At 47.7% G+C, this 9,849-nt stretch overlaps 1 protein-coding gene across 1 annotated transcript in view; it reads right to left on the bottom strand.

Annotated features, from left to right (window-relative positions):
• Positions 1-9,089, bottom strand: part of LOC109545217 (dynein axonemal heavy chain 3) — a gene marked incomplete at its 3' end in the record, with an annotated part of 11,635 nt that extends 2,546 nt beyond the window's left edge. Inside the window, 32 exon segments of the mRNA XM_019915760.2 lie at positions 190-446; positions 499-706; positions 765-943; positions 1,000-1,203; positions 1,256-1,843; positions 1,903-2,142; positions 2,201-2,437; positions 2,491-2,665; positions 2,723-2,949; positions 2,999-3,184; positions 3,237-3,449; positions 3,508-3,714; positions 3,764-4,096; positions 4,155-4,430; positions 4,479-4,617; positions 4,674-4,846; positions 4,895-5,125; positions 5,174-5,375; positions 5,428-5,556; positions 5,614-5,807; positions 5,860-6,028; positions 6,087-6,285; positions 6,347-6,665; positions 6,718-6,919; positions 6,979-7,241; positions 7,296-7,473; positions 7,528-7,727; positions 7,778-7,997; positions 8,053-8,210; positions 8,266-8,528; positions 8,598-8,782; positions 8,839-9,089. Of these exon segments, the coding sequence (XP_019771319.2) occupies positions 190-446; positions 499-706; positions 765-943; positions 1,000-1,203; positions 1,256-1,843; positions 1,903-2,142; positions 2,201-2,437; positions 2,491-2,665; positions 2,723-2,949; positions 2,999-3,184; positions 3,237-3,449; positions 3,508-3,714; positions 3,764-4,096; positions 4,155-4,430; positions 4,479-4,617; positions 4,674-4,846; positions 4,895-5,125; positions 5,174-5,375; positions 5,428-5,556; positions 5,614-5,807; positions 5,860-6,028; positions 6,087-6,285; positions 6,347-6,665; positions 6,718-6,919; positions 6,979-7,241; positions 7,296-7,473; positions 7,528-7,727; positions 7,778-7,997; positions 8,053-8,210; positions 8,266-8,528; positions 8,598-8,782; positions 8,839-8,951 (7,067 nt within the window).
• Between the last annotated feature and the right edge of the window lie 760 nt (positions 9,090-9,849).

Here is a 9,849-nt window from a genome sequence, read left to right as displayed (position 1 = left end):
GGTCGATTTTTTGAAAAAATTAAAATTTTCTCAAAATGTTCCCTTCCCAACTGTTGCAAATACAAATTTTCTTATAGACAGTGAATGAGTCGAGATGGGTTTCTGCCATCGTGAATGTTCAGTGTTATTCAAAGTGTCGCGACACATGGACACACAAGTGTCTTAAGACACAGTATTACCCAGGCCTACCTGTAATCAACCGTGAAAGCGCCCAAATACGCAATTTCCCCTGCTGATAACAACACATCGCCAATGACGTTGTTCAGCAGATTGCCCAACATTTCAGCGGTTTCCGACCATCGGGCCTTTTCACCCCCTAAACTTTCAATTAGCTTTTCAGCTCTGTCCAGCTTTTGAGAGCACACGTAGATGTCGTCCTCCAGTTCCTTCTTTTTCTTTGTCTCCGCAGCTAATTCATCGTTTAACGCTTGCAGCTTATCAGACACCTGCGGCAAAAAAGTGAAAAACTCAGGAGCGGGCCAATCGAAATGGTGTTACCTCTTGCAATTGAGCTCGCTTCTCATTGAGGGTGTCCATTTGCAAGGCCAATTCAGCTTCGGCTTCGGCTAGTCGCGCTTTTTTGGGAGCCACTATTTTTATGACGCGATCGTACACTTCCATGGCCCGAACCCACTTGCATAAACCCTCGCAGGCCGTCGACACCGATTTGATTCGATCTGGATCGAACTCCCTATCTGGCATATATCTGGAGGATCAAAATGTGCCTGGTTGGTAGGAAAAACCCATGCAACCATCCCCGTTACCTGTCTCTAATTTTCTTCATCACTGGAACCGGAATGCTGTCCTTATCGTACGCCTTGAGATGTTCCAGGAACTTCATGTCTCCCAATAGTTTGACCGATGGGCCCCAGTAATCCTCCACCATTCTTCCTGTTGTGAGATCCGGCTTCCGTTCAGGCTTGATTTGCTTCATCACACAAATCTGCAACTCAATGCTTCAGGGCACTGAAGCCTGCGGCTTGAGTGATTATTATTCACCGCCTCCATCACCAGCTTCACTCCTGAAGGAGGATTTTTCATGGACTTGACCAGAGTGATGTCGCTGGGCTTCAGAGTGTCCAGCGCCTCGACTGCTGCTTCCAGCGCCGGAATGGCTTCGGACAAATCCGATTCGCAGTCGTCTTTAATGGCTTGAGCGGCTGCGGCTGCTTCGTTGGCTAAGGCTTCATCCGCTGCAACCACCTGCATTAAATTCGATGAGGATTAGTGCGCACCATTCGCGTTAAGCACTTGCCTCCTTTTGCTTCTCAACCACCACTGTGTCCTGTTCAATCTTGATCATCAATTTCTCAGTTTTCCCAGATGCGACAATCAGCTGCGGTTGCAAATTGTGCAACTCCTCCTGCATTATCCCAACCTGACCAGCAGCAAAGCCCAGCTTGTCCAGACCGGTCAAGTATCTGTTGATCTGCAACTTGATTTGATCGACTTTCCGCACATGCAGGTTGATGAACGTCTGGATCAGCTCCAAGTAGGATGTTGGGGTCACGTAGGTTTTCCGCTTCTGCTCGCGATAGAATAGAAGAGCCGCCTCCTGCACGGTGACGTGGAACTCCTTGCACATGAGGACGCATTTTTCAATCATGTCGCTTCCGATGTCCGTTTGGCACAAGAACATGTTGGCGACGCGTTCCAAGGCATCGTCTGGCCAGTTTTGGAACCAGTCGATTGTGCAGCAATTGATCAGCGATGGAAACATGCGGCATCTGACTCGAAAAGCGTCTCCAATTGGGCTGAAGCACAGGGCGACGTGAAGATTTTGCCGCACGCGTTCGATGAAGAAGTTGTACAGTGCGAGCGGTGTTGGGTCAACTTTTCTTCCCTGAAAAAAGTTAGAGATTTCTTTGACTTGTCACCAAGTGGGAGACGGACAAGTCTTACAATTTCTCTGGCTGCATTTTGCATTTTCTCCAAAATATCAGCCTTTTCGTCTGGCTGATACAGATTTGGCACATCAGCGGTATTCAGAACGGTGCTGATTTCCTCCACGAACATTTCGTCTGCAACTTGAGTGTCCGAAAAGATGAACACAATCGGCTTGCCCTCGATTCCCGCGCGAAGGAGCAGCCTTTTCAAGTCGTCCCTCCAGTCCGGGATGCCGTAGTTTCTGGATAATTCTATCTGGAAGCAAGGGATTTCGTTCTGAGCTTTTCATTTGTGGATTTAGTGGCTGAAGTACTTCGAACACGTTGTACTCGCACATGGCGCTAGCAAGTTTAACCGAACTGTGCCGCCCAGAGCCTCCGATGCCCACCAAGAGGACGTTTCCATTGGGCTGATTGAGCACTCGGGATACTCTGGAAACATGCTCGATAGCGAACTTGAACATGACCAAGTTCATTGGCGATTTTGAGATCATGTTGTACTCGCTCAAGTAGTATTCCATTTTTTCAATCAGAACGTCCATGTCCAGTATCTGAAACCCCATTTTCCATTACCAACCAAAGCCTACAACCCGCTCGCCATTACTTCGTCGTATATCTTCGGTTCGGCATCAGGTTCGATGTAGTTTCCAAAAAACAAATTTCTGATATGTTGCGGCCCCAATTTCTCCTCTTCGGACACCAACGGCTCGCATGCTTTATCCATTGGAGTGCGAAAGTTCTGGTAACAAGCCTGCACAACGATGTTGAACAATGTCTCCCTAAGAAAACGGTCACGCACTTGATTTATTCGAAACCTTAGTACCAATCTGCAGTACCGATCGTCATCGTCGATAAGCCTGTCATGAAAGACTCGATAAGTTTCATGGATCCACAGCCTGATGAATTTGTTCTGATCGTCCATTTTGGACGGGGGCGTTATCAACAAGCCATTAACCACTCGGGCAAAATCTCTTAGCGAAAACGTGTAATGGGACTTTGCGGGTGTGGGCAGGAACCTCAGGGTGGCTTCTTTGAAAACTTCGTTGGTTGCTCCAACGGAAAACTACCCACCTGGATGGTCATCAGCAGTGGAATTGTGCAAAATTGCCTACCTTTGCCATCCTTTGGACCACCTCAACATATCCCTTGCTGAACTGCCAATCAATAATGGTAGAGAATATTTTGTTCAGTGTATTGTCGTCGAAGGAATCAATGGTGATGATTTGCATGTGGCGCAAAAAGCGATCACTGATTTCATTGCGGCCGCCACCTGGAACTCCCATGGCCCCAACGAATAGCTGAAAAGTCCCGAATCAAGAAAAAACCCCACTGTCGAAGAACGCGTTTTACTATATCGACCAATTGCAATGTGGAGGTGTCTTTGTCAAACCAATGGCCGTGATCCAGCCACTGTCTGAGCAACTCAACGGGGGGCTGTGCCCCATAGGTTTCCTTTTGGGGCATGCCCACATCGTCCACAAACAGGATGCATTTTTTCCCCATTGAAGGACCATACACGCCTCTTCGTCGCTTGTCGAGCTTGGACATGACCATTTCTTGAGTCTGGACGGGATGTGCGTGTGTAAAATAGCTGGTCCACACATGTCCGCTTGCCACTTACCATGGAGGACGTGGTTCTCGCACTAAAATTCACAATATTTGGCAGGAACTTCTCCTTTGGAAGGCCCAGCATGTGGTCAAGAGTGACCGCAGTTTTCCCAGTTCCAGTTGGGCCGACAAACAGGATTGGCATGCTGTTCGCAAGGCACAGCCTGAGGAAATACCTCTGGCAACAGGAGGCGTTCGTTTGAATGATCAATTCACTTGGCTGCAAAGAAAAAATTGAATCCATCCCTTTGCTAGCAACTACCACCCACCTTAGCGTTTGGTGCTATTTGTTGGACTTTATCCACTGTGTCGCTCCATGTGATCCAAGAGCCGTTGTTCTTCTTATCGTAGAGCCAATCGAAAATGTCCGAGCGATCGGGAAAGATTTGGCTCTTGGACAGTTTGAATGACTTGGGCTTGGGATGGTGCTTGTTTTGCCCCTCGAGTATTTTCCGGTAAAACGCATCGAACATTTTGCGCCCCTCGAGCGTCAACGTCGACCCCAAACCCCACGCTAGGCAGAAGAGAAACACGCACTGCATCCAGACCGTGCTCACCTGGTTCTCTTCGACCAAAAGGCACTTGAAAAGGCGTGTAAATGACTGGGAACAAGTAACGAGCGTGCAGGGAGAACTTCGAAAATGTTTGGAACATCCTTACGTGGAACAGATGGGTGTCGGAAGTCTCAACGAATTTCTTGCAGCTGTTGTTGATGAACTCCAAGCAGGGCGGCACCAGCCAGTCGGTGCACTCGACCAAAATTTCGATCTGTTCTGGCAAGAGGATTTTCTCCAGAGTGGCAACGTAGGACGCCATGAGCGGCCTCCAGCCTAGCAAGTGAGGTTCCATGTAAATCATCCCGCATCTGGACACAGTGGCTGGCGAGGCCTGCTCCAAATCAGCCGGCTCGAAGATTAAATTCATCTGAGGCGACATCTGGAAAGCCCCCAATATTATCCAGACTCAATGCTGGCAGCCATCCACCTGTATAATTTCTCCAGACATTAAGCAAAGTTTTTTGTTGTCATCCAGCACAGTGTTCATGTTCTCAATCCAGACAGCGTCCACTGGGCCGTCGAATAGAATCCACTTGCGATCCAAGGTGTAGCTGTTTGCGAACTCCCTAAGCCGATGGATTAGTGCAAAATTGTGTGGGGGAACCCCACACAATTTTCCTACCTAAACGTGTTGGCCAACACTCCATCCGACCATTCATGGGAAGCTGGGTCAAACTGGCCGTACAACTGGCCCATCGTTATCGCCTTAGGGTTGATTATTTTGTAGATAACACTGTGTTCGATCAGTTTGGCGTCCTGCCGGCCACTGAGCCGCCCCAATCCATCCGCCAGGCGCTAGCAGTGAAAGATGTTGGCAAGTTTGGGGGGTTTGGAAGCGTTTACCTGATACGCGCTGGTCTTTCCTCCCATCGGCTTCCCCACGATCATCAGCCCATGCCGAACTAAAATCATTTCGTAGACCTGCATGCACTTTTCCACGAACCAGGGAGTGGCTTGCAGGTTTTTCAGCTGGATGTCGTAAATCAGACACTCGATCAGGTCGGATCGTTCGAATGCTGGCACCTCCACGTTGGGGAACAGGTCTTGGTAGATCCCGATGAACAACGGCACGTCCTGCAAAGGACGTTGGGCAATTTTCAGCTAACCAGAACCTTGATGTACCTGGGCCAGAAATTTCGGGAGATTTACATCGATAATGGCCCGAAGAACTAGCTGGGCTTCTTCGGTGTTGGGGTACGCTCTTCGTAGGGCGCCAGCCGCCAATAGCACAGATTTTACAGCTCGCATGCCGTAATCGTAGTGATTTTGCGACGACAACTGCTCGGAGCAGAGCTTGTAAGTATGGACGATTTTTTCAGCCAAGCTTTAAAAACTGCCTCAGATCAACATTCGACTGCTCGTTAACTGTGGGTTACCTCTGGGCCTGCACGAACCCATAGGAATAAAGCGAAATGGCCCCAATCATCGCGTAGTCCGGCACCATCATGGCAACGGTTCTGAAGAGCACCTTTAGGTTATCAGGCAACTCCTGCCGCCCGGCATATCTGGAAAATCAACTATCAGCGACGGGGGCTGCCTTCAAAGGGCTGCCTTCAAACTACCCCGGATTCATTGTAATGAAAACTGTGCAAGTTGGGTCCAGCGTGATTTCCGTGCCTTCGAACACAAACTTGGTCAGCTTGGCGGCCACGGCCGTTTGGATGCTGGAGATCTGCTGAGCCACCACCGATAGAACCTCGAGCTCAATCCGGTTGAACTCGTCGAAACAAGCCCAAGCGCCAGCTTGGGCCAAGCCCTGCAAACATCAGCGGCATTCCAGAGCCTTTTCCATTAGCCCAAACAATCACCTTGAAGAATTTGCCCAGCGCCTTGTAGTCCAAGCCATCCGAGCAGTTGAAGACCACGCACTTCTTCGCAACAGCCTTGGCCAGGTCTTTGCAGGTTTCGGTTTTTCCGGTGCCTGCCGGGCCTTCGGGCGCTCCCCCTAAATTCAGCTTCAAGGCGCCCATTAAGGTTCTAAGCAAAATCGCACAAAAAAGGTCGTTCGACGAGCAAAATTCTAGCGCTGGTTTACCGGTAACACCTATCAGTAAGTGGGGTAGCCACTAATCGGCCAGTATTTCCCAAATATTCAAACCCATATTGGACCTCAGTGGTGATCATGCAGACGCTCACGCCATCCGCTCGCCAATAGTATCGCAATTGGGAGATCCAGTTGAAATCCGCCACTGATGTGACTTTCAGCTCCTTCAGTTTAGTGACAATATCGCGACCTAACAGAGAGTGTAAAAATGTTTTTTGGATAACATCATTTTTTCAAATAGTCGCACTTACAATGCACATCGATGACAATCAAGGCCTCAACTGTAACCTGGTTGTTCGGCTTCAAAGTGCCCTGGACCATTTTGACGCTGGACTCAATTTGCTCAGTGCAAATCTCCTCCTGTTCGGCCAGATTTCCGCTGAATATGGCGCCGGTCACTTCAGTGGTCCACTCGATACAGTCGACACACTGAACAATCTGTCCAGGCCAGGTCAAGATCCATGTGGGCCTCTCGACTGCCGGATAATTATCGATGGCCTTCTTCGTAATGTCTTTCAAGGATTGAATCATTACCGATTCGACCAGAATCAGCCACTTCTCCACCATGCCCTACACAGCAAACAGTTCCTACTGGCACCGAGTTTCGATGAATTTCCCTTACCTTGGCCTCAGCTGGGATGATTTTGCTACTCAAAGTGACCCTCTCTTTCTCCGCACTGACCATTCCAATGACCTCCTCGTCTTTCGTGAAGTCCAGCGCGTAGATCCCTTCAAAGCACTTCTTCAGATGGGGCTGCACCCGCAGGGGATCCTTGGTTTCGGACAGAATTTCCAGCAGCTCATCATTGGACAGGAAGAAGAATCTTCAAGCACAGTTAATCCGTTCAGTTTTTGCACCACAACACCACCAAGAGCTGCCCACCTAGGGAAGAACAGTCGCTTCTTCTCCAGGTAATCGTTCAGGCCCTTCTGTATTTCATCCAACAGCCTGTTGTTTTCTCTGAGCAGAGGCAGCATGTTTTTGTACTCGGTTGCCACCAGAACATGAGTGTCTTTGACCGTGTGGGCCTGAACGGATCTCCACACTCGATCCACCGTCTTGAAGTGTCTGGCCTCGGTCGGCATCTGCCTCATTATATCTTCGGAGCTGAATATGGGCTCCAAGTACATCCAGGTGGCTTGGCACTGAAAACAGCACGCATTTTGCCTCAATTGTGCTCACTGGAAGCTCCCACCCACCTGAAGCCATTGTTCCAGGATGTCTTGCATAGAAATCAGCTTCTCTTCCCACTCCTGCATAACCGCCTCAAAGGCCTTAACATAAGGCGAGCCGCGCATGGTTTGCGCCTTTAGAATGTGGTCATCCATCATGACCTGGACGTCGTCCACAGCAGACAAGATGAATACGCCAGTTTCTCTGAAAAGGCGTTAAAAAAATTGTGTATATCGCAAATTGGCTAACGGGCCGCACCTGTAGGGGATGCACTCGAACTGAACATCCACCCATTCCTCCTTCATCTTCATCAGATTCTTTTCCAGCGTGTATTCTTTAGTGGCGGCCGCACTCACTTCTTCCAATTGCTGCGAGTATTTGGGCAGGCCGGCCTCAATCATATCGTTTAGCGTGGACTCCGCCGTTATGAGCACGGGAGCGCCAACAATTTCCCCAATCTGAGCAGTACAGACTTAAATATCTGACGGCCTGCAGACATGGTCAGTACCTTATCCCAATGGCGCTGTTGCAGGCCCTTGTTGCAAACGGTCTGAAGCACCGGAAGAAATTGCCTGAATTTTTCAACCTTGGCCCGAACCATTTCCGCTATTCGTTTCGCGCCCGGATTATCGCTCAACGTTTTGGCTAGTTTGTACAGAGTCCTCCACATGTTGTCCACGTATTCGGTTATTTCATCCGCGTCCAGACCGGCAAACGGCCCGTAATACCTGGAAAAGCCAAAAGTTGCGTCTTTTGCCAGGCCGGTGAACCACTTGACCTTACCAGGCCTCATAGTTTTCGTGGAACTCCAGAACGGAATGCCACAGTTTATCGTATGGATCTACAACTGTCAGCATCTTGGCCAGGTTCATGAAGGGCGAAGGATCAATATCCAGAAGTTGTTCTTCTTCGTTTATCTGCTCCGCCTCCGCTTTGTCTTCCTGCGGATTGGTTTTGGTCGATTCGAAGAATCGACGGCGTTTATTGAAAATTTACCTGCAGTCGTTCCACAATTGTCTCCACTTGTTGCACGTTTTCCTCCATCTCTTCGACGGTGAGCATCGGAGGGTCCTTTTTCTTGAAGTTGCTCAGCAGTTTCTCATGCCGCTTCAGTTTGGCATCGAACTGGATTCTTCGGTTCTTCAGCGCCTGCTCCGCCTGCTCTCTCTTCATGTTCAGGCGCTGAATCGCCAGTTCTATTACGGCTTCCATGTCTTTGGGCCATAGGAAAACTCTCGAGTTTAGGCTGACGTCTTCAGCTGAAATGTAGCGCGTTTTCCTGTGCAGCTTCGACTATTCAATCGTGCGCTCTGTTTGCAAATACTCACAAGTTAAGTGAGCGTGTTGCATCAGGAAGTTCACATTTTCAGCGGTTTTCCGAATTTGATCCTTCAAGTTGTACATGGTCACATCGCGGCATTCAATCACGTAATTCTGGAGTTCGACCAAATCGGCCACTGTTTCCGGGGTTCCGCTAACTTTTTGGGACATTTCGTCAAACATGTCGCAGATGCTGCAGCAAGCAGTCAAATCAAGTTTTCCTGGGGTTTTTGAAAAATGCGACGGTACCTTCTGTTGAGGGCATGATTTTCATCGATAAAATAATCAACTATCTTCATTCGCAGATCATCTATAATACTGTAAAGGGTTTCGTTTATTTGCTCACAGTCCAATGTGATCATATTTAAAGGGATTGATCGTCGCAAATCAATTATTTCGTTTTTGATTTCCTCATATCTGCTAATTTTTTTGGAAAAATCCTGCAAAACAACTTCGTTTTTACATTATAACTCTTCATGTAAGTTTTCCTGACTTTAGTCCCAATTTTGATATAAACAACATTACTGGGTTTCAGTCATTTATTTAGGCATCACAATTTAGTCAATTTTCTTAAAAACGTTTCGGTGTTTTTCCACCATCATCAGCTTGTTCGTAGGCAAAATTTGTTTCTGATTAGTGTCGCGGCATTTAAAAAAAATGATTACTCAAAATTTAAAACAGATGGAGAAAAGATGATGGCTGCCTTAGATACACAAGGCTCTGCAATATTTGTGAATAAAATTGCAAGTTTGGGACGTTTTCGGGAAATTTGCTACTATTTTTCGGACGCAACCTTTCGAGTGAGCGTCGCATTTTTCGGAAAATTCGCTAGCTCAATGGAAATGGAGACAAATTTAATTTTCTCGCGATTTAATACAGAAATTATGGGTTAACAAGTGTGGAAGTCTACTACTTTTCCGTAGCTTTCACCAATTTTTCGCGTTTTTTTCTAATAGTTGATTTTTGCGTTCGGAATTTTAAAAAATTAAACACAGATACAGAAAAGATGATCGTGGCATTATATAGAGAAAACTCTGAAATATTCAGACTATGAAGGCTCTGAAATATTGTTGATCTAAATTGCAGCTTTCGAACGTTTTCGGGAAGTTTGCTGCAATTTTTCTATCGCGGGTTTGAGTTAGTCACTATGGCGAACCCCTCGACTGAGCGTCGCATTTTTTCAAAAACTTCTCTTTTGAAATTGGGAACGGAGAAAAGGTTAATTTTCTCGCGATTTAACACAGAAATCGTTGGTTGGCA

The sequence above is a fragment of the Dendroctonus ponderosae genome, unplaced genomic scaffold, assembly GCF_020466585.1.
Source record: "Dendroctonus ponderosae isolate FM_Combo_2020 unplaced genomic scaffold, Dpon_F_20191213v2 Dpon_F_20191213_2, whole genome shotgun sequence".
Lineage (NCBI taxonomy): Eukaryota > Metazoa > Arthropoda > Insecta > Coleoptera > Curculionidae > Dendroctonus > Dendroctonus ponderosae.
This window is presented reverse-complemented; position numbering and strand designations above follow the sequence as displayed.